Genomic DNA, 24,381 nt, shown 5'->3' with positions numbered 1-24,381 from the left:
AACAACAACTGACCAAAGGTTTGTAAACATGTCAAGCGCTGAAATCGACGAAGTCATAACGAGAGCAGAGACGAAAAACACCAAAGACAACACAAAGTGGGCTATCCGAGTTTCTGAAGGTGAGTTTCATGCTGTAAAAATTGTTACAAGCTCAAACACGGCTAATAACACCCGTACGATACATTTTCGTGTTGACAAATTTATAAAGAAAACCGAGAAGTTAGTGAGCTAGCGAATACACACACAAATGTAGCAACTTAACACTTTCCTCAAAACTATACAATCTTTCTTTTTTTCTGATGTTTCAAAAACAGCTTGTTGCCGCGACAGAAAAATTGCCAAGCGTCTTCACGAAATGACCAACAACGAGCTAGATAACTACCTTCGTCATTTCTACGCCGAAGCTCGCACAAAAGATGGTGCACTTTACTCAAGGTCATCCCTCCTTGGAATTCGCAACGCTATAGAAAGATACCTCAACAATCCTCCACTCAACCGAGGAATTTCTGTTTCAAAAGGAGTCGAATTTCAAGCTTCAAATAAGCTGCTTCAGAGTCAGATAAAATTAAACAAGCGCGAAAACAAAGAAAACGTCAAGCACAAACCTCCCATTCCAGAAGCAGACCTCCAGAAATTAAAATCCTCCAGTGCAATTCGGGGAGACAATCCTTGGGGCCTTCTGCGGAATGTCTGGTTTCACATCAACCTGTACTGGTGTCGTCGCGGACGCGAAGGTCAGCGAGAACTTACAAAACAAAGCTTCCGGTTCTTGAAGGACGACACCGGGCGCGAATACGTCTCGATGACCCACGACGAGGCCACTAACAACCACCCTGGGGGAATCGACGACGTTGCCAGTGTAGAGAAGGAGGCCAGAATATACTCGACATCAAATGACCAGCTCTTTGACGGCCTCAACTGCCTAAAGATGTACCTCCAGAAAACAAATCCTCGCTGCGAAGCTTTCTTGCAGTACCCGAAACGGGCTGCTACTCAATAAGATCAAGTGTGGTACGACAACAAACCTCTGGGGGTCAACAAACTGGGAGGGATGGTGAAAGATCTTTCCAAACTGGCATCTCTGTCCAAAATTTACACCAATCATAGTGTCAGGGCGACTGTAATAACCCTGTGGTCAGACGCGCAAGTTCCATCGCGAAACATCGTGGCGATCTCGGGACATCGCAGTGAAGCCAGCCTCAGAAATTACAATGCCCGCCCTTCGAGTGACCAACTCAGAGCTTGTTCCGATATCCTTTCCGGTGCGTTGAATGGAAGGCCACAGGAGTCTCAACACCCGCGTTTTCCTGATGTTGTCACCTCGAGCAATCTTTTTCCCATGAATCCGACTCCGACTGTTGTTCATTCACGAAACACAGCGCAGCAGATTGTCAAGTACCAGCCACAAGCCTTGAGCAGCCTGTTTTCTAATTGTCAAGTTAACAACGTACAGGTTTTCATGACCCAGAATTCGGGTGTTAGAATCTTTATTATAGTTATAACTTGTGATTACGTCTAATTTTTCTAATTTTTCTTTTCTTCCTTTTTTATGAACTTAACTTGAATATTATTTATTTCGCGGCACCTTAGCATACATTATTGGCTTTATTGCTTGAGGCCTAATCAGCCTCATCAACCCGAGAATAAATAAAGTTATGTATGTATCTGACCGTGTTCGCAAAAACATGCCTGCAAAAAAACTCAAGACCGACCAGGGACTCTAAAGGGCTTGACCAACCACCTTGCTAGGAGATTGGCCCGCCGCGCATCCAAGTTGCATCTCCAGCGGGGCCCCCTGTCAACACAGAACCCTCAAACAACAACAAACAACAGTAAACAACAACAATTAAGGAAAGTTCCCAACCACACAGTCAAAATTAACGTTATTTTGCACTAGAAACTCAAGTCTAGCTAAGTGTAGGTGTCACTAACCTTTCCCTTGCTTTTGACGGCTGGCCGCCAGCAAACCATTAGCAGATAGGCCGGTGTCTGGGTCATGTTATGTTTGCAATATGTATGTACCATAATTAAACATTTTATTTATTTTACTTATTTTAGACCCTCGGTGCACTTTAAATGCTTGTGATTTTTACTGATTATATTATTCACTTTCTTAAGGTAATACCCACAAAGCACTCGAGGATCTAAACCGGGCAAAAGAAATCTGTCAGGCTACTGACACTGGTAAATTTAACTTCTGTCTGACGGTTGTCTTTTTTGTATATATCTCCTTACTTTTTCTCAAATTAACAAATTGACGTCAGTTTTTTTATGCGTCTGTCCTCTTATTGATGATAAATTGCGTCATAACATTGTCAAAGTGGCTGTGGAACCACGAGCCGTAGGCGAGTGGTTCCGCAGTAAACTTTGACAATGTTATGACGACATTTATCATCAATAAGAGGACAGACGCATAAAAAACTGAAGTAAATTTTTTTTTACAATAATAAGACCCCAAAATGGTCAAATGCCGGCAATAAATGAGGGGAAAAGACGCCGTAAACTTGCCGTAAACAAACATAAGTTAATTTTATTCAAAATGACGCGCACATTGTCAATAGCTTTTCTCGCTTTTTGATTGGCTACTTAAAATAGTCCATAAAATCTCATTGGTTAAAAAGTTGACAGTTTGACAGCTGAAAGTTGAACTTGAAAGCTTGCATAAATTAAAATTTTATCCGTCTATACTCGTATTGATGATAAAAATGAGCCAATCACCGCGCGAGAAATTAGACAGTTATCGTAAAATATTTTTTTGTGTGTTTGTTTACACGGAATATATTTATCTAACAAGCCTCCTCAACAAGGACTTGGCAACTTTCTCGGTAACTCATCATTTTCGAGACACAGTGGTCTCTTTGAGGACTGTAAACAAAATAACCCACGGTTGTGATCAACTTTCATTTTGCTAAAACTAGACTTTACATAAATTAAGATTAAGAGTCACAATGTATCCTGAACAGAAAAGGCTAATACAGAGTTTTCTTGCGTCTAGTTGGGAAACCGAGCACTTCACCAGAAATGGATCATTGGAGCGCCCTACTGATAGGTGAGGAAAAATGCTAATATAAAGTAATGCGTTCAATTATATTTTGCAGTTTACGGTTTTCAGTAACCGGATCATAGGGAATCCTTTTTTCCTATTCGGAATAACCCACATTTTCAGACCACTGGCAAAGACTAACGTAAAAAGCAAAATAATTAGTCCGACATTCTTCAGCACAGCGTGCGGAATCGAGGAACACAAAACTAGATACAGATCCTAGCCAATTACTGGAAAATTTCAGCACAGTTACAAAACAGACATTAAGACTCACAAGGTAAACAGAACATTTTCTATTTTCGTTTTTACATTTTCCAGTTTTTGTTTATTATAGTTATAGCTTTATGCTTCTGTTATATTTCCCTTTAGCTGGATTCATTTAACCAGGAACCATAATCGGGGACGGAGACCGTAAGTCTCGGGATTCGCGCGCACCTATGATATGGGACAATTTTTCTATTTTTAGAACAAATTGCGCCATCCTGACGTCATATATCCGCGCGGATTCACGCACATGTCGGGTGCTCTCGCGTGGATGTTGTCACGTTGCGTGATCAAATGGTGAGAGTTGAGAGATTCTCTTGCGTATTTTTCACAGCGATGGCAGGGAATAAGGCATGGAATACGAACCAGGGCGCTTATATGTAGTTTTATGCTCTGAGCTTACGGAAAAGGTGGGTTTTTCAGGGTCGAAAACAAGACTTCAATCTCGCGCTGGGAATGAATAATAAGATCTGCTCACGCTAGTTGTAAGCTTACGCGCATGTTTTTGCGTTTGTTCTGACTTAAGAATATAGCAAGAAAACTCTCTACTCTGGTATCGAGTTAATTTGTGAGTTTCTCAGACAATGGTTCATCATAACCAAAACCTGTTTTGACGGTTTCTTATTGTTTCTGCTTGTTTGGTGAGTTTGCAAAAGTTTTTGAAAGGAAAGTCTGACGCGTACAATTAGCTCATTTGCATAGTGCAGCTCGTGCACTTTCAAGTCCGAATCGGTGTTTTCAATTGTCAACAAATCTTGACAAAGATTTCTTTCGTTATCTTTTGTGCTGAGATACTGTAACAAATTTCACGAACCGAAAAAAGGCTACTAACATCATGTGTGTTTCTTCAACATAAGCATAGTGAAGTTTTACACTGCGAAAATGAAAGTAGACAAGGAGTTTTGATAACTCCATCAACAAAATCGAAATCGTTATTCCAAGTTGATTAAAGAAAGCGTCATCGTAACTTTGCTGATTATTTCTGCTTTGTTCACATATTTTCAGCTTAGCTTTTAATATGTTCTCAAAGATTTATCAATCTTAAACATATTTAAAAACTATAGAGTTATTGTTTGAGTTCGATGTACGCTTTCACACGAAAGTGCGGCGAAAGTACAATTTGTCATGTTTACTGACTGTACAAAACATGCATCGGCGGGCGCTCTCATTCATCAACAACAGAGAATTTACTGGATTTTTACACGAATAAAACTGAGCAGTATCTACGAACGTAAAGTTATTGGGCCTTGATGAAACATCAAGCGTTGCTTACAATTCAAGCGAAACTCAAACTAGCAATTATTTTGTTTTACTTTTCGGTCGCGATAGACTGACAAATTCCTCGCAAGCGTGTGGCAAGAGGAGTTAGGAAACTATGAAGTCCTGAAGTTCTGCTATGTCTAAATATATCCAGCTAGTTTTTTGCTGTGTAGTGGAAAAGCTGTTAATCTTCAACTTATGTGAAATTCAAAGTGGAGTAATGTACAGCTCATGTAAAAGAAGCATCCGTCGGAACACAACTTGGTCAGCGATATATATAAGCTTACAGCGGAACATACCTAAATTCGACACTGTCTCACTTCACTCAAACTGGAGCAGCTTACGACGAAAATACTTAAGCAAAATTCCAACAGACGCAAACGCGTTGAGTTGTGGACCAAAAACATGAAAAATTTCGGGAATTTCGGACGCCATTTCCCCCGCACGACGTCCGCAAAAATCCTCGCAACATGTACGCGCGTGTGCCGCAGGCGATGGCGCAATTTGTTCTAAAAATAGAATTATTGTCCCATATCATGGGGACAACCCCAATACTAGAAATGGCGGGCGCTTACGGTCTCCGTCCCCGATTATGGCTCCTGATTTAACTTCATATTAGTTTGCAGTTTTGCTAAGAACATTTTATTTTTATTGGTTAAAGTGCCTATGAAGTAAAAAATAATTGCTGCTGATTTGAAAGGCTTTTCAAAGTAAAGCAGAATGGCGTTTCCCTTTTGGAATATCTTTTTTCGTTTTAGAGGTATTTACGTTTTTGTATTACGCAAATGAGGAAAGTGATGACGTCATAAGTGGTTCCACTTGAACTGTAAAACAGTGAATCAAGAATATCTCTGGGAATATTGGAGCAGTGTTCTTCAAACTTGGCACCACAAATGTGCATCATAAAAGAAAGAGAATGACACCTTCTGTGCTGTTGCCATGGCAACACTTTTGGCTCCAGTCTCTTTCTGTGAAAAACCAAATATGCAATTTGCGACCCTTCGAAAAGGGACAGATGGTCTTGCTCGGAACACATATGATTCCCATATTGTCTTAACTCTCCCCATTAGATTGTTGGGAGTGGATGATCCTTTTTTAAGATAAAATCTGGTAATGTTAGTTTTAATTGAAACAGGACCAGCGGCATAACTGTTGTCATGGCGACGGCACGACAGGTGTCATTTTGTTTCTTTTGTGATATACATTTCTGGTGCCAATTTTCAAGAACACTGCTTTAATATTTCTAGAGATATTCTTGATTGAGTGTCGAACTGTTTTAGTGGAACCACCTATGACGTCATCACTTATAATGTAAAAACTTGAATATCTCTAAAACGAAAAAAGATATTCCAAAAGGAAAACGCCATTCTTCGTTACTTTGAAAAGCCTTTCTAATCAGCAGCAATTATTTTTTACTTCATAGGCACTTTAAATTTTCACAGAATCTTGCGTCGACGATCGTTTTTCAGTCTCTAGGTTTTTCGTTTCTTCTACCATTTCGGTACTATTTTCATTTTCAGACAAAATTGCAGACAACGGGACCAGAAACATTGAGATTTCCACAAACAGATCAGATTCTAGCCAGCTTGGCTGTCACAAGAAAATGTAATGATCTTTTCCTCTTACTAAAAATGTTTCCTTAATTATCGGTACGGGTACTCGTCCGAAGTCGACACAAGTTTGCAGACCTTTTGACAACACTCACAAGAATCGAACAGAACAAAAGTGCTCTAAGAATAACAAGACCTCGAATCTTCTTTTTGTCTGTCCTGAGCTTGTTAAGGGTATGTTAAAGGTAACATTTGTCGTTCTCTGTTATTTTATCTCTAAAGAGTCTACTTTTTGTGTACAGAATGTTGTGGTTAATATTAAATTGAAAAACTGACATTCTGACATCGAGAGTTAGTTTGAAAGGAAGCTCATAAATGTGTGAAATTTCATCCACAGAAAAACCTGCCTTTTCAAGCTTTCCCACTGAAGTGGGCTTCTCAAAAATCTTTTTTGTCAGTATTTGTCTAAGAGTGTTTCTTGAAATATTTTGTGTATCAATAATCTCATTTTCGCGGTCGTTAGTTTTATTTTACTCGTAGCTATTCTTGAGTTTCTTTTTCCAACTCAAGGGAATAGCGTCTAATAGCCCTAAATACTGCAAAAAGTGTGTTTTAATGCCGAAGGTATGCTGGAAAACACATTTCCATCCTCAGTTATCACATCTTTTAAGTATTTAACTCCGGCTTCATACCACGATCGATAGAATACTGACTTTCCTGCAATTGAAACAAATTTATTGTTCCAAAAAACCTCATTTCCACCTCATTCTTGCTTAAGGGAGTGTGAGCCACTATCCTCTGCCATACATTGAGCACTTGTCTGTAAAATAACGGTAAACCAGATAGAAGAGGGAGAGTTTTAAGTGAGAAATTGCAATTGAAAATAAGTTCTCCTCCAACGTCTCTTAGATACTCATGTGGCAATGATTTCCACATAGCGCATTCAGGAGCGGATAGTCTTTTCACAACTATCAAATCGTTAACAATTCAGTTGTAAAGAGTAATCCGGGATAACTTTGGCTTTGCTTGACTACACTCTGTGATTAGTTTGAAAAAAGGGGCGTCACCCGCTTGACCAATCAGATCCAAAACTAATCGTCACGAGGTTTTTCCGTACTTTGCACGCTCACGTGATTTCGCCCATGTTGATATTGGCCATCTGTTGCGTTAACATTTGTTGTGATTGGTTTAGTTTTGATTCACGCGACAGTCATGCCTCAGTTGTAAACAGCTAAACAATATTTAAAAATTCCACTAATTAATTATCGATCTGCGTTTTGTTTCCCGCAGAAACAGCGCAAGGTTACCTAGAGCTAGGATATGTTGTGGACGGCAAAGAAGAATTCCAAAATGCGTTAAGTTTGTACACTCAAGGGATTGATGTCAAGTGTAAAGATGACAAACTGAACGTCTTGCTTTACAGGCAAAGGTCGAGCTCGCATTTTTCTCTCGGTGAGTCGGTTATTTGTTTTCCAGCTTGACTCAATGAGTTAAAATAATTAAGTCCAGAATGTAAATCGTCCATTTTGATATTTACTTTTGAGAATTTGGTAATCCATCATTCGATGATTTTCGTTATTCCCATCGCCTGTCTGCTTGATTATATATAAATACTGTAATGAGAAATTACTTCTGCATCACATCTTTTAACTGAAGTGGTGTTAACACCAATTTCACGAAACAGCAAAAGTTTACAAAGAGCGCTATAGCTAGGAGATGCTGCGTTGGCCAAAGAAGAATTCCAAAATGCCTTAAGTTGCTACACTTTAGGCAATAATGTCAAGTGTAAAGATGACCAACTGAACGCCATGCTTTACTTCAAAAGGTCGCACTCGCATTCTTTTCTCGGTGAGTCGGTTATTTGTTTTCCAGTTTAACGTAATGAGTTAAAATAATTAAGTTTAGAATGCAAATCGTCCATTTTGATATTTACCTCTGAGAATTTGGTAATTCATCATTTGATGATTTCTTCATTCCATCACCTGTCTGCTTGATTATATATAAATACTGTATTGAGAAATTAGTTCTGCATCACATCTCTTAACTGAAGTGGTGTTAACACCAATTTCACGCTTTCTCTTTTATGAAAATAAATTGTTCGTTACTGATGAGAGTTGCAGTGGCTTAAATTAATAGAGTACAGGAGTGCTAAATGGAGAGCCTTCATGGAAAGCACGCCAGGGTCGTCATTTTGCATTCTTCTACTAAATATTTGACATTTACAGTACCCCTTCCCTTCCCCTCTTAAGAACCCCTAGCGGTATATAATGATTACCGAGTATTATTCAGGCAATTTGACAAACGGCTGAAGAGGGGTACCCCAAGATGGACAACCTTCCCATTTGGTTCCATCTAATAAATCATGCCGTACACTTTCTGAAGCCATCATACTTTATCGTTTTCCTTTTCCCAGGAGAAATAGGCCTCTGTGTGCTTTCAGTGATTATGATTTTTAGCGACTATCTTACTCACTTTCTGTAGGGAATTTTCAAGATGCATTCCAGGATCTAAACCGTGTAGCTGAAATCGCGGGTAAATCAAAGTTCTTTCTGACCGTCTTTTGGTGTATATATCTCCTTGGTCGTTTCTCAAGTTTTCGTCTTTTCTTTGCATACGCAGAATACTGACATACTGCATACTGAAGAAGCAAGTCGCTTTGCAACTTTAAAAACAATACTATAGTCACTTTCAAGATACTTGTCGTTTGGAAGAATGAAAACAATTAAGCCTCATTGATGATCAAATTTTTTTTAAGGAGGAATAAAAAATCTTAAAAAGAGTTGCAGATAAATTAAGATTAAGAGTCAAGATAGATCTTGAACAGCAAATACTAATAGAGATTTTTGTTGCATCATTAGTTACGAATCCGAGCGTTTTACGAGAAATTGGTCATGATCATGACACATTGAGAGGTGAGAAAATTTACCAATATAAAGTGTTGCATGAAGTTTTAGTTTGCACCTGAGTTAAGGTGGCCGAACACAGTTTTCGTGCGCGCTCTTGCAAATGAGATTCAGCGCGCGCACAAGGATTACAAAAACAAACGTGCCGTCGATACAGCGATCATTTTATTTGCTCAATGCCCGCGCTATCTGTGCTATTTTTCTTCATAATTAAACGCAGTGTATTGATGGCTTTAGTCTTTTATTGCAAAGGTAAGTTAGAAAAGATAACGATGCAAAGAACCTAGCAATTCTCAGCTTTTTCTTTGTTACCGAAAGAATCCAGTTAATTGCAGCGTATGCGCAGTTGCTCGAAAAATTGAGACCGATTGCTTTTGCAGAAACTTGCCGATTTCTAACGATCCAGTCGTTAGAATTTCAAGAAATTTGGCAAAAAAATAGTTCAGAAACCACGTGAATGATCTATCACAAAAACTCTGAATTTTGACATAGAGAATTTTTAATAATACAGAACATGCAATGAAAGCGATTTACGGCGAATAACGAAAATCGTCAAAAATTCAAAAAAATTTTATTAGACCAGCATTGACAGAAGGGATTTAATGTCAATTCGTAGTGGGCAAATGATGAAAAAATCTAACAACTGGATTTTTTTAAATAAACAAAAACCATTTTTAAGCCTTGTTTTTAACCAGCTCCGTTGCCATGGCAACATCACACACCCCAGCCAAAATGCGAGAAAAAACTCTTCTGTGGTTAACCTTGACTCTTGCAAAAAAACGGGCGCCAAAGTATAAATAGTTTAAAAGTAATGGCGAATTAAGCATAGGCACTTGAAAACTGTGTTCGGCCACCTCAATTATGGAATCCGGGAACAGAGTGGGGTATTTTCCATATCGTCACTGTAGTGAGGATATTGAAGACTTTTCAATTTTTGAACTGGAGAACAGACATCCGTAAAAACCGAACAACTTGAACCCGTCATTTAGGAAAAAAAACATGGTAACTCACATTAAACTTGTTGTAAACCATATCTTAATAGCATTGTCAGTACATGAATGTGACTAAACGACAAACACGTGCACAACACACGAGTAGCAGTCATTAGCAGCAGTAGTGAATTGCCAATCAAAAACCTTCTCTCAATTTTTAACACAGGCTCAAGGATTTATATGTGTTGCCCAAGCGAAAATATTAACTGGAAGAAGAGTTACGTAAAAACCGCAGAATGTCCATCGACTTTCTTCAGAAAAATATTGTAAAATGGCAAATATCAAATCTATCAGTACGGTACGGCCCTAAACTACACAAGCTAGTAAGAACTAACGATACAATGTTCCGACGTTTCGGCGACCTCATGACGCCACTATTAAGGAATGAATAAATAAGAGCGAGTTCAAAAGAATTAAGACTGTAGATTTACATAAATGAAGTAAGTTAGACAAAGATTTTAGCGCGGATCGAATCTGTTTGTACATTCAAAGTAAACATGAAAACTGGCTTAAAATATGAAGAACCTTATTTTTCTATTTGGGTTGTTTCAAACAACGTGTCAAGTTGAAGACATGTGTTACAAACATGACATCAACAGGAAAAGTTGTCTAGGGGCGTAATTCATTGAACCAAAAATTTCAGAACTGTCTGAGGTTTGAAATTTTTCTTGGTGGCGAATGGATTGCGACGCGTACAGACGGTCTTGTTCCATTCCACTCGTAAAAAGAGTTTTGCGGCTTAGTGGAAATGGCGAATGTTGGATCACTGTTGCTCGTGTTAGAGTAAGATGACGATTTCGACTTTATCAACTGATGATATTGTGCGAGCTGTTTCATGTGTAGAAATTTAACCCGTATAACGACTTAGTTTGAGCAGATTGTCCCCTGATATTTGCCCGCTGAGTTTAAACACCACTTTTGAATGACGAAAAGAACATTCGAAATTCTCTCAGGAATAAACCGCTTTTAACAGTCACAACATACACTTACCTTGCGAAGCAGCTGCCAACCTGTTGTAAGTGCACATGAATGTACGAGTAACACTGATAAATCCGCTGTTAACATTCCACAAAATCTGCACTGATAATTGTTTTCTTCCATGTTGAACATGGAAAGTATACCGCCAGGTACTGGAATTGGAAATGGGTCGGTCAAATGGAATGCTCAATTTTCGATCGGACCGGCCCAACCGAGAAAAGTGGTCCACCTCGAAAGGCGGATCGCCTTTTCCGAAACTTTTCTGGTTGGACCGAACTGACCCATTCAGTTTTAGACCGAGATTTCCGGAAGTTTTGGTTGAACGGATCGTTCCCTTGATTTTAAAAAGCTAAAAACTTTTTACTTTCGTCGTGAGAAAATTGTTAACAAAAACTAAACAATCATTTGGCTTGTTTCCACTAAAACTAGTAGGTGGAATTAAGATAAAAAAGGAGAATAAAAAGAGCAAGCAAACTTTGGTAAATTAAAATTCAAGTCAGATAATGAAAACACTAGCTGAATACGAAATTGAATAGTTTTTTCAAGCCTAGACGTAAAAAGTGTTCAATACAAAAGTTAACTAATTAAACGCCCGTACAAAATGTTTTTGGTCAATCAGTAAAAGAGGGTAGAGAAATTGGAAACATTCCTTTCAGTGAGTTCGACCTTCTTCTGAGCAAAGTTTTCATCCATATCCGGAAGCAAAACGACAGTGATTACAAACTGGCTAACTGAGCGGCTTTCAGCGAAGTGAAATTGTCTGGATTAACCATATAATGAACATTTTTTAACCGAGCTTGGTCGGTCTGTATGGGAGAATCTTGACCTCGGTCATGCGTACAGAATGAACGCAGTACGGTCTGTACTCACGACCTCGGTGAATATTTTTCCATACAGATCTCCCATTCGGTAATAAGAACGAAATAATAAACAACACAATAGCGGGATCAGTGGCTGCTACCAAGGCGTTAACTCAGTGTCACGCTTTTATTTACTTATTTTTCCTTTTTTTAAAAAACATTCATTACGATGAATTATATCCAAGGTAGGTGAAATTTTTGACAGTATCTGGCGTCATCTGTCGTTGTTATGTCTCCACATCTTTTGTTACTTTGTGCAGTTACTGTCGATCTTGAGTTCCTGGCTCTGATAAATGAAAAAGGAACTTGTGATTTCTACAAAAAGATCGCTTGCTTTCCAAAGGCAAGAAAAGAAAACTGTGATTGCACTCTCTTAAGTTCAAAACGTAATGTTTAGAAATTTCATTAATAACTCCCCAATACGCGTTTTGATTCTCACAGCGTACACGCTTTGGATCAAAGGACTATTCGAAGAAAAGAAAAACGACTTAAGAAATGCGTTAAGTTGCTACACTGAAGCGATTGAAGTGAAGTGCAAAGATGACGATCGGAACTTGCTGCTTTACTTGAGTAGGTCGCAGATTCATCAGCAACTAGGTAAGTTCAGACGGCATATTCGTTTCCCGTTTTACCTTAGTGAGTTAAAATATGCCGGTAACTTCAGAATGTAAAAAATAGAAATGTCCATTTTGATTGTCATAAATTCTTTTCTTTCTTAGTCCTGAGAATTTGTTCATACACCATTTGATGATTCTAGTTATTTTCATCACCCACCAACGTAATTAAGAATCAATATTGCAAGAAGAAATTAGATGTTTATCACTTCTTTTCATTTTAGTGGCGAGACGTAATCTCATGCCTTTCCATGAGAGCTGCAGCGGTCTAATGTAATAGTGTACCGGGCGCCAAATCGAGAGCTTTCATGGAAAGCAAACCAGGCTCCTATAAATGATGAGTACTTCGACTAGATATTTTACTCTCGCAGTACCCATTCCCTACTTTGAACCCCTAGGGGTATAAAAGGACGACCGTTAATTGTTCAGGCAATTTACAAAACGCTGATCGAAGAGAGGTATTCTAAGATGGACAACCTTCTCATTTGGGGCCACCTACAAGCATCATGCTTTACGCCACTATATTTTATCAATTTAATCCACCCAGGTGAAATTGGCCCTCTGGGCACTTTCAATGTCTATGATCAAGAAGGTGTCAAGGTAAGAGAGTGAATCGCCCATACAGGCTTTATACCTAAGGTAATGCCTCTCAAGTTATTTTTCGATATGGTACCCAGTTCTTCCGGGGATGTTTCTCTCGCGACGCGTGGACAGCCCAAGTGACTTTCTCGCAACTAGCTGAGAAGAAATGGCGGGAACTTTAGTAAAAAGTCATTTTATATGGTTTGATTTTCAAAAGACGTTTCATAGCTGGATGTTTTCTGTACTCTCAGCCGTCTTTCTGTTCGGCTGGGACTTCTGCTTTTTGTTTTGGCAGTCCATTATTGTGCCGTTTATTCAGTTTTAGGGAGTTTAATAAGCTGCAAACCTCAGCGGCAACGCCAACAAGTACAATGGCTGTGTAAGCGTGTGTTATAATTCTTTTTTCATTTCTTTGCCGTTTTTTGCACAACAACAACGTGAAATTGCAACATTCTGCAAATTCGAGAGAACGTGAACTTCGACGGCCACTATTTTAAATTTCTTTTTCGAATTTTGACGCTCTTACATAGTATTAGGAATATTTCTGACAGTGATAGACAAACTGAATGAATCTAAATTCTCGCGTGATTCGTAGGTTGAATATGAAGTCGTTTTTAATCGACGCTGTCTTTGGCGTTGTTAGCGTTGTTGCTTAAACTGTCTTTTGCTGCTTGGGCAGCGAGCTTCTGTCTGCACTTTCGACCATATGTTTGTGCGGCTGTGTTGGGTTCGGGCGTTTCCTTGCTTTGTCGATTTTCTACTCATTTTTCTGCCGTTCATTCAGTTGTTGTTGTTTGTGCAGGGGGCATCTGTCTCTTATTTAAACTCCTATTAAAGTTTCGAAATGTATTAAAGCAGCGAGAGTCGAAGCTCCTTTGCTTGTAATTAAAATATCAAAGGAGACATCCCACAGCGTTAGAGGTTTTCCTTCGCTTTGAAACGGAAAGAAACGAAACATGGACAAATCCTCCACGAAAACATCCACGCAAGGCGCGAGTGACATCCGCGGACGAACTTTGTCTAAAAATAACTTATGAGGTATTACTTTGGGTATAAGGCCTATATGGAGCATTCACTCTCTTACCTTGAATATCTCTTGCTATGATTCATTGTTTACCGACTATATTACTCATTTTCCAAAGGTAACTTGCAAGATGCACTCGAGGATCTAAGCCGTGTAAAAGAAATCAGAGGTAAATCAATTGAAAGTTCTTTCTGAATTCTTCTCATGTATATACCTCCTTACTAGTTTCTCAATTTTTGTTTTTTCTTTGTATACATAGAGTAAACATACCAAACAAGCAAGTCGCTTTCTAACTTTAAAAGCATTACCAGTCATTTTCAAGACACACCGGTTATTCGGACGAGTGAAAGTAATTCAGCCACCATTATGATCACATTTATTTGTAACGAGGAATGAAAAATCACCTGAAGAGATTGTAGATAAAGTAAAATCAAGTGTGACGATGCATCCTGAACGGCAAAGACTAATACAGATTTTTGTTGTGTCATTAGCTGTGACGGGCGTTTTGCAAGGACATTGTTCTGACCACTGTTACACTTTCTGGAATGGTGAGAAAATATACCAATACTAGGGTATTTAAAAGATAGTAATGCTGCGGCACATTCTGTTGATAGTGACGTCTTTAACGCAGTAATTTATCTACAACTTCATGCATGATAACGCATCGATGGCGACGTGTGACAAGGGATCGTGACAAAAAAGCACATAGTGATCTGAACGGATGTCAGTCGTTCAACCTACAAGTCGTTTCGCCTACATCGAGGACGTTTCGCCTACACGACCGAAGTCGTTTCGCCTACACGGTCTGAGTCGATTCGTCTACATTTAAGGGCCCATTAACCGATCTTTTCGAGCCGTTGCTAAGGAAAATTTATTCTCATATGACCTCATCATTTTTAGTTAGTTCAGAGTTATTTCATGCGATTTTTCATGATCACTAACACTAGCGATGACGTCATCAGGCCACGCCCATGGTCATGTGACTGTTACTGAAAAAGTGCAAAGGCTCCCAGGCAAATCAAATCGGGATTTTTTTCATCGATTTAATGTTTTGATATAAATCCTCATTACGCTATGCACAGATTTTGTTTCATTTCTAAAAGGTCAGATTTTGAGAGAATTCCAAAATATTGAAAATTTCGTAATTTTCTGAAAAAAGCACGATTTCGAAAAAGGAATGTATAGCTATGTTTCCAACGTTGGCTCAAATCGAAATTTGTCGAAAAAGGCTGGATTGAATGAAAAACCGCGTTTTCTTTAGCATTTAAGAGGGAATGTCTACTAACGTACAGCCAGTCGTGGCACATGATGAAAAAATCCATTTTTTTCATATTCCTCCCAGAAATAGCCTATGGTAAGCCTAGAAACGCGGTTGGATGTTTTTCTTGAAAATTTTTTTCAAACCCGCCAAAAAATCAAAAATTCGTTACAGTCCCACGTCTGGTCAAAAACACGCAAAATTTAGTGACTAATACCCTATCATAAACTTCGCTCTGTTCAATCCGCATCACAATAACACTCCAGATTGAGCCTGGAAATATACTGCTAAGGGGTTTGCAAGTCGTTTGAGGCCAATTATACTTCTGTGGGTTAATTTTCAAGGTCACAACGAGCCGCTTAAAATCACTAAAATTCGCTTCCTCAAAATTCTTAATTATGCAGACTTTTTCAATTGGCAAATTCGCTACCCGGTAAAACACCGAAACACCTAAGATTCTGACATTTTGAAAGAGGAAATGTCAGTGTAAAACCTGGTATAAAAGTTATTTTCCGACTTTTTATTAGCGCTGAGTACTAACGCTCTCAAAATCGTGATAATCACAACAATGACCTGCTAAAAACGAAAACAATAGGGAAGTGCCAGTGACCAGATAATCAAAAGGAACGCGAAAATTTCTTCTTGTATTTGATTTCCTCGGTATTTGGACTTAAACTATGACAGAAAAGTCATGTTTAGCTCACCTTCTGTAAGATATTTCATTCAAATATTAAGTACTGGTGTATTCAGAATCCTACACGATAACCATTGCGACGCGTAGAGTTCGGCAAAGTACATCGTTTTCACATTGACATTCAAGTGATGACTCTGAGATAATCCACCAGATTGCTATCCCTTGTTCTTAAACAGCAACCCATAAAAGTAGTGAAGCCTTCCAGTCAGTACCTTGCTTGCTAAAGCGAAAAGCTATGTTCTCGCTCACGCTGAATGCTGAAATGTAAATATGGCGTCCGATGTGTACCTAAACTTTCTGTCACTTAAAGGTCAATTGATAGGAATTTGTGACGCGTTGCCAAAAACTGAATCGAAAGGTTTATCAAGAGCATGGTGAGTAGTTGTAAGATATAGATTATATCAGATCAGTCTTTTTTTTCCTCTTTGAAAGGTTTTTTTGCAGAACTCCGGCGCTGAAACATAAGACCACAAAATAACTTTAAAAGAATGACTGGAAATGTAAAGAAATAATTTTTAGCAAAAAGTGGGATATGCATTGGAAAACTGACGATTGTAGTGGAAAGTGAACTTGTTTAAAACGAATAAGCACCCTTTTTGTTTCCCTGGTTCAAATCATTGAAGGGGAAACTTCTGTGCACATTGTGTTGCAGACGGGATAAAATTAAACGTTATTGCGGCTGTATAGGCGCTAGTCCATTGTTTGCATTGCCTATGATTGAATTGTGCGATATCTTTTCGTTAGGCAACCATTCAATATGTGCAGTTTTCGTGCGATTTCTGGTGCTGTGAAATTTTACGGGTCACGTTTGGATTCTTTTAAAATTTCCGTATCGCTTTTCGCGCAAAGGGTCGCAGAGGTATATTCTCATAGCTTTAAATAAAAATTGTTTGTTATTTTTGTAACCTAGCGGTGTAAAGCAAGCTTTTTACCACAATTGCTTTGACAAGCGAAAAGTTTCAACTGGGACTACATACATACTACATACCGAGCAAACCCTTGTCGTACAATACCTTTTTAAAAAGAGAGAAAACTTTTCGCTTGTCAAAGCTACCGATGCGTTGGGTTTATTTCCTTTTCCTTGCTTCTTTAGCTGTTTTTGCTCAGATTGAAGAACTTTTTTGGCAAGTTTTCTCAAAGACCAAGTCGTTGATTATTCTGGCAGAATTGCCCTTTTTCTTTAAGTGTCGTTCGAAGCTGGCAATTAAACTTCGAAGCGAAGTTGACTCGTCCTCGGTGCCATCTTTTTTCTTTCAGTTTATTTACTCTGTATATATTACATTACAACTACATAATACTCACATTACAAATCTTACAATTTACAACACAGTACTAAAGTCGTCTTATAATTTGCTACATTCCTAGTTAACAATTATCACTTACAAAACGTTATTTTACATTACCTACTTACGGTACGCCATATTACTTACTTACAAACTTTACTTACTACATACGACATTACCTACTTACCAAACGTTGCATAAAATTACTGAGTTGCTTACAATATGCTTTATTACTTACGTACATCACTTACAATACGTTACATTACCTCACTTACAATAAATTATGTTACGTTACTTACTTACAATACTTTATATTTCTTACTTACACCAAACACTTGCACTAGGTTACAGAACGACGCACAATATTTGGAAAAACTGTAACAACTAACTTAAACCTTGCAAATTAAATGTGTTCGTACTGCATACATTAATCTATGAAACCGGACCACTTCCTTAAGAAAGTATTATATTTGTTTGACATAAGAGCTATATAATGTTCAATATCTATTTTGTCATTTACCAGATTTATGTAATCTGCGAGCTAGAATTTAACGCTTTGCAATAAAGAAAGTACTTACCGATGAGAATAAGGTGGTTTAGGGTTGAACAAGAAGACCAATTATATATTAAGTACGCCGTAAATGATTTCATTCTTGGAAAGGCTTAAGGTTTTTTTTGGAAAAAGACTGATACCATTCAATAAAATTCGACCAGAAAGAACTAGCATAGGGACACGATACGAATAAATGACTGACTGTTTGGTCACGTTTGTACAGAAGGGACAATGAGGGTTTTCAACCTTTTTCATTTTTTACAAAATGCAATTGGTGTAAAGAAAATTGTGAATAATCTTGTACTGGAATATTGAAAGTTTGATTTCTCTGGTCACGAGAAAGGGTAAAAAATATATTTTCTGACTTTCGTGGATATCAACGCCGCCATTGTCAATTCCATACAGTATATAGAAACATCACGACTGCATACATGAAGACCGGAAGTCCTAGAATCTAGGATTAGGAAATCCTATGTCTCCAGAGCCCTTCGATTCTCGTGCCAAGGCCCCAGCCGGCTAAGAGAAGCGAAAAGGGCTATGGGGACGAGAATGATCGCGATCGTTCCCAAGGTCCTCTCTCTTGCTAGTGGAACCTAGTCTACATGCAAAGTAGAAACCACGTGACAAACACTTTACTCTCGTACACAAATAAAGAAATAGATATCGCTGGCGCGGACAAAGTGTGGAAAATCCCACACAAAAATGCATAAACAATAGCCTCCATTTGGCTCGAAAATATACTACGATATTTGTCCGCGGACATTATCTGTTCCGAGAAGCGAACAGTGGGGGCTGGGGGCTTCGAGGAACAGATAATGTCCAAGGACAAATATCCGAGCACATTTTCGCCCCAAATGGAGGCTAATGTGTTTATTATTCTTCAAATCTTTTTCGCAACGCGCGCAGTTTTGAAAATTGGGGAATATTCTCGGATACTCCCCAGTTTTAGCTGGGAAATATTCGGTCACGTGACGCGTTTAGACCAATCGCGCGCGAGGGAAAATATTTGACGGATTATAAAGGGCAATATTCTTTCTATTTAATCAGGAACCATAATCGGGGACGGAGACCGTAAGCGCGCGCCATTTCTACTATTGGGGTTGTCCCCATGATATGGGACAATAATTCTATTTTTAGAACAAATTGCGCCATCGTCTGCGGCACACGCGCGAACATGCTGCGAGGATTTTTGCGGATGTCGCGCTGGGGAAATGGCGTCCGAAATTCCCGAAATTTTTCATGTTTTTGGCCCACAACTCAACGCGTTTACGTCTGTTGGAATTTTGCTTAAGTATTTTCGTCGTAAGCTGCTCCAGTTTGAGTGAAGTAAGACAGTGTCGAATTTAGGTATGTTCCGCTGTAAGCTTATATATATCCCTGACCAAGCTGTGTTCCGACGGACGCTTCTTTTACATGAGCTGTACATTACTCCACTTTAAATTTCACATATGTTGAAGATTAACAACTTTTCCATTACACAGCAAAAAAATAGCTGGATATATTTAGACATAGCAGAACTTCAGGACTTCATAGTTTCCTAGCTCCTCTTGCCACACGCTTGCGAGGAATTTGTCAATCTATCGCGACCGAAAAGTAAAACAAAATAATTGCTAGTTTGAGTTTCGCTTGAATTGTAAGCAACGCTTGATGTTTCGTCAAGGTCCAATAACTTTACGTCCGTAGATACTGCTCAGTTTTATTCGTGTAAAAATCCAGTAAATTCTCTGTTGTCGATGAATGAGAGCGCACGCCGATGCGTGTTTTGTACAGTAAGTAAACATGACAAATTGTACTTCCGCCGTACTTTCGTGTGAAAGCGTACATCGAACTCAAACAATAACTCTATAGTTTTTAAATATGTTTAAGATTGATAAATGTTTGAGAACATATTAAAAGCTAAGCTGAAAATATGTGAATAAAGCAGAAATAATCAGCAAAGTTACGATGACGCTTTCTTTAATCAACTTGGAACGATTTTGATTTTGTCGATCGAGTTATCAAAACTCCTTGTCTATTTTCATTTTCGCAGTGTAAAACTTCACTATGCTTACGTTGAAGAAACACACATGACGTTAGTAGCCTTTTTTGCGTTCGTGAAATTTGTTGCAGCATCTCAGCACAAAAGATAATTATAACATAACTAAAGCAAAGCGCGCGCTCTGATTGGTTAATTTAGCGTCTGCTATTTGCCCATGGGTGTACGCTGCTGACGTGTGTGCTAATGTTTACAAAGCAAACCTTTTGACAGACATCGTTTCCAAAGTAATGGCCGACGTCCTTCTGCCAGAAATGCGAAATTGTCTTCGCAGTTGTCTGAAGATGAAACTTTATCGAGTTACTGGTGTGCAGTCGGTTGTCATGAATGAATTTTCGCGCGCTTGTTTTCTCTTGTCATGCAAGACTACACGAACATTTTTTTGTGATGTAGCTCAATAAAAGGACTTCTGTTGTTCCAATGTCTTAATGTTATGTTATAAAACAAATAGTAAACGCCATAGCATGCACTATTGAGTTATGGATGCACTTGGGAGGTTTGCTAAGCACTCAAGAAGCTAGAGTCGCACTCGGCTATCGCCTCGTGCGACTCTTACGCTTCTTTCGTGCTTAGCAACCTCCCGCGTACATCCATAACTCAATAGTGCACACTATGGCGTTTACCATTTGTTAACGAAAGAAATCTTTGTCAAGATTTGTTGACAATTGAAAACACCGACTCGGACTTGAAAGTGCACGAGCTGCACTATGCAAATGAGCTAATTGTACGTGTCAGACTTTCCTTTCAAAAACTTTTGCAAACTCACCAAACAAGCAGAAACAATAAGAAACCATCAAAACAGGTTTTGGTTATGATTAACCATTGTCTGAGAAACTCACAAATTGACTCGATACCAGAGTAGCGAGTTTTCTTGCTACTTCTTAAGTCAGAACAAACGCAAAAACATACGCGTAAGCTTACAACTAGCGTGAGCAGATCTTATTATTCATTCCCAGCGCGAGATTGAAGTCTTGTTTTCGACCCTGAAAAACCCACCTTTTCCGTTAGCTCAGAGCATAAAACTACATATAAGCGCCCTGGTTCGTATTCCCTACCTTATTCCCTGCTACCGCTGTGAAAAATACACAAGAGAATCTCTCAACTCTCACCATTTGATCACGCAACGTGACAACATCCACGAGAGAGCCCCCGACATGTTCGTGAATCCGCGCGGATATATGACGTCAGGATGGCGCAATTTGTTCTAAAAATAGAAAAATTGTCCCATATCATAGGTGCGCGCGAATCCCGAGACTTACGGTCTCCGTCCCCGATTATGGCTCCTGATTTAATTTAAAACCACATGCAAAAATTCAGGCACTTTTGAGGAAAAAAAAAGTTCACACAAATTTTTCAATTAGCATGGTTGTCGACTAATCCATTCCATTGTAAACAAGCTGTAACAAACAGATTTTGTTTTCCTAGCGTATGAGATCAACAAGAAAAATAAATAAATAAACAACACAACAGCAGGATCAGTGAGGCTGCTGCCAAGGCGTTAACCCAATGCCACGCTATTATTTACTTTTTTCCTTACATTAACTTTCATGGCATGAATTGCATGTTATGTACATGTAGGTGAAAATTTTGACGTTAGTCTCCAGGTCTTTTGTTCTCTGTGCTTGTTCTGTAGAATTTCAGTTCCTGGCAAGGACTCAGAATAATGAAAAGAGACCTTGTGATTTTTACAAACAGATCAACTCCTTTGCTTGGGCGAGAAAAGAAAATGTGATTGTACTCTCTATAGTTTTAACCTCATATTTCTCGATATAAATATCCATTTGTTGCCTATGGCATTAAAGCAATTTTGCGTTTTAAGATTGATTGTCAAAAATAATCCAAAATTGGTTTGATTTTGCTTTGCTATACTTTTTGAAATGTTGCTCTACAAGCTCATGCAATCAGATGTGAACCAAAGCCAATCACGACCTGGTCACGTGTGTTTGTCGCGCTATGCACTCTCATTGGTTTATAGTGCTGTTAATGTTTATTGTGACCACTTCAGTTTGGGTTTATAACGGTCAAATGTTAAGCACTGGCCAAACGAACTCGCAAGTAGGCTGAACTTGCGTAGAGACTTGCGTTGGGTGGCCAAACGGACTCGCAAGTTTCTTCGTAAGTTCACTCGAGTCACGAAAAAAAACAAACAAACATTTTAAGGCTACGGGCTACATACGTATCCTGTATTTCATTGGCTTAAAGATTACTATAACAACGAATGGACGTCACTCAGCCTTTGTTTGGTGGCGAAACGGTGAAAAACTTGCGTCGACTTAAGTGCAAATTTGAAAATCGACCAAAGTGAGCACAAGTCATCGCTTTTCAACCCAAGTGCACGCAAGGCCTGGTCAAACAGAGTCGCAAATAGACCCAGATTTTTAATTTGCGTCTACTTGCAAGTTTGTTTGGCCAGGGCTTTAAAAAAATTCCACTAATCACTACACAATTCGTGTTCTGTTTCTCACAGCTATACGGCGATGGTTCAGAGGAGGAGACGAGTCCAAGCAAAATGACTTTAGAAATGCGTTATGTTGCTCCATTAAAGGGATAGACATGAACTGTAAAGATGACGGACTGAATATCAATCTTTACAGTCAAAGGGCAGACCTGCATTCTTTTCCGGGTGAGTTTACGAGGCTATATCTTTTCCAGTTTAGTTAAATTTACCGACTTCTAAATATAAATTTTCCATTTTCTAAATTGTTGTATACACACTTCGTTTTAGTTTGAAAAATTTGTTGATATATCATTTGATGAGATTCTTTATTCTCCTCATCTGCCTGTTTGACTGAGCATCAATTCTGTAAGAAGAAAACAGGTCTTGATGACCTTTCACTGATCTATATATCTGAGCGAATTCGCAAAAACATGCCCGCTAGGTTTTCGCCTGGATTCAGGCATGCGTGAAGGGCCAATCTCCTCGCCACAGGGGTGGTCAGAGGACTTCTGGCCGCTGGGACTGTCTTTGAGTCAATGCGGGCATGTTTTTGCGAATTCGGTCAGATATATCTGAAGTAATTCGCAAAATCTTAATTTTAAAGCACTTTTTAATACAATTACATCCTCAATTTATTTAGCTTTGACTGAACAAAACCGAACAGAAAAGTGTCAGTGAAACTCAGAATGAGCAACTACTCAAGCATGTTAAGGCATGGCTGAAGCCTAATTTGCATAAAATCCGAAAAACAATAATTACTCTGCCAGGATTTGGTTTAACCTTTGCAGAACTAGCAGCCTGACCAACCTCGACGACCTTAATATTGTAAGACCAATAACATTTGATAAAATACGTCACGTGACCATAATTAATTGTTTTCTTTTTTGGAAAAACAACTGAAAATGGGTCGCCGAGATGACATACAATCATTGTCTAATTTAATATTTTTCTAATTGTGCTAATGGCCCCTGCAAGAATCTGTCCTGAATGGCCGACTAAATTATCCAGTTTCGAAGTTAATACGTAAAAGAGGTCACGTGACCTTCTATTTCTCCATGTATAACTTTAAATAATTGAGGAGTTCATCCATTCAGGACAGAAATACTTGCCTTAGAAAGTGGTTAAAAATTTCATATGGTTAGTTTTTCATGATAGCTCACTATCCGTAGCCCATTTTGGAAATCATCTTGAGCAAGCCTGTGACGTCACGAATCACGTGACCACCATAAAGACACCTTAAGGAGTTTAAGGAGGCTAAATTTTGTTTGTGGTAAGTTTTTGGCTCCCTCTGGGATAAAAACAACGTAGCTTTAGATCAAAAACGGTTTTGTCTTTGCTGTGGTCTGCACTGGATATAAGCCATACCGTAACATGCTTGAGAAGAAACTTTGCTTTAAATACCTTGCGGTCCTGTAATGCTGCATACAAATAAGGCTTGTTGTTATTGTTGTTGTCGTCGTTTATTATTGAGTTGATTTTTTTTCTTAGTTGAGTAGCGTTAGATGTTAACAATAAGATTTTTTAACCGCCTTTACTACCCAATTTCCACAGGTTTTTCACATGAGGGACACAAGGGTAAAAATCGCGCAGAAATCAAACAAGATTTTTTCATGGGTAAATCAAACTTCTAAGTTTTTACCTTTTATGTAGACCGTAAACCTCTTGCTTGTTTCCTAGATTTAAGTTTTCTGTTTGTACATTCCAAAGAAGCTTCACTGATTTATTTAGTAAAAATGTTGAATCGCCAGTGGGTTGCTCGTCATTTTCAAGTTACACTCGTCGCTTTGAAGACTGAAACTAATTTACCTAGATGAAAAATTCCTAAAACTTGATTAACAGGACAGAAAATACTAATATAGATTTGTTTTTGCGCCATTAGAACCATTTGACAGAGCCAAGAGTGGACAGCAGCTGATGCAAGAAGCGAATCCGAGCCCTTCACGACAACTAGATTTTGATGACGACACTTTAAAAGGTGAGAAAAGTTTCCAATAAGCAGTAAGGTATGTTCTTTTCTTCTTGAGGATTTCCAGTTTAAAACCGAGAAAGTT

At 38.6% G+C, this 24,381-nt stretch overlaps 1 protein-coding gene across 1 annotated transcript in view; it reads left to right on the top strand.

Moving 5' to 3' along the window:
* Positions 1-4,087, top strand: part of LOC145494361 (uncharacterized) — a 31,060-nt gene extending 26,973 nt beyond the window's left edge. Inside the window, exons 22-23 of the mRNA XM_081473808.1 lie at positions 2,119-2,184; positions 2,996-4,087. Of these exons, the coding sequence (XP_081329934.1) occupies positions 2,119-2,184; positions 2,996-3,066 (137 nt within the window). The 3' untranslated portion in view covers positions 3,067-4,087. The remainder of the gene's footprint in view (positions 1-2,118; positions 2,185-2,995) is intronic.
* Positions 4,088-24,381: the final 20,294 nt, after the last annotated feature.

Source organism: Orbicella franksi, chromosome 8 (genome assembly GCF_964199315.1).
Source record: "Orbicella franksi chromosome 8, jaOrbFran1.1, whole genome shotgun sequence".
NCBI classification, from domain to species: domain Eukaryota; kingdom Metazoa; phylum Cnidaria; class Anthozoa; order Scleractinia; family Merulinidae; genus Orbicella; species Orbicella franksi.
The sequence above is the reverse complement of the archived record's forward strand: the minus strand, read 5'-3'. Positions and strand labels throughout refer to the sequence as shown.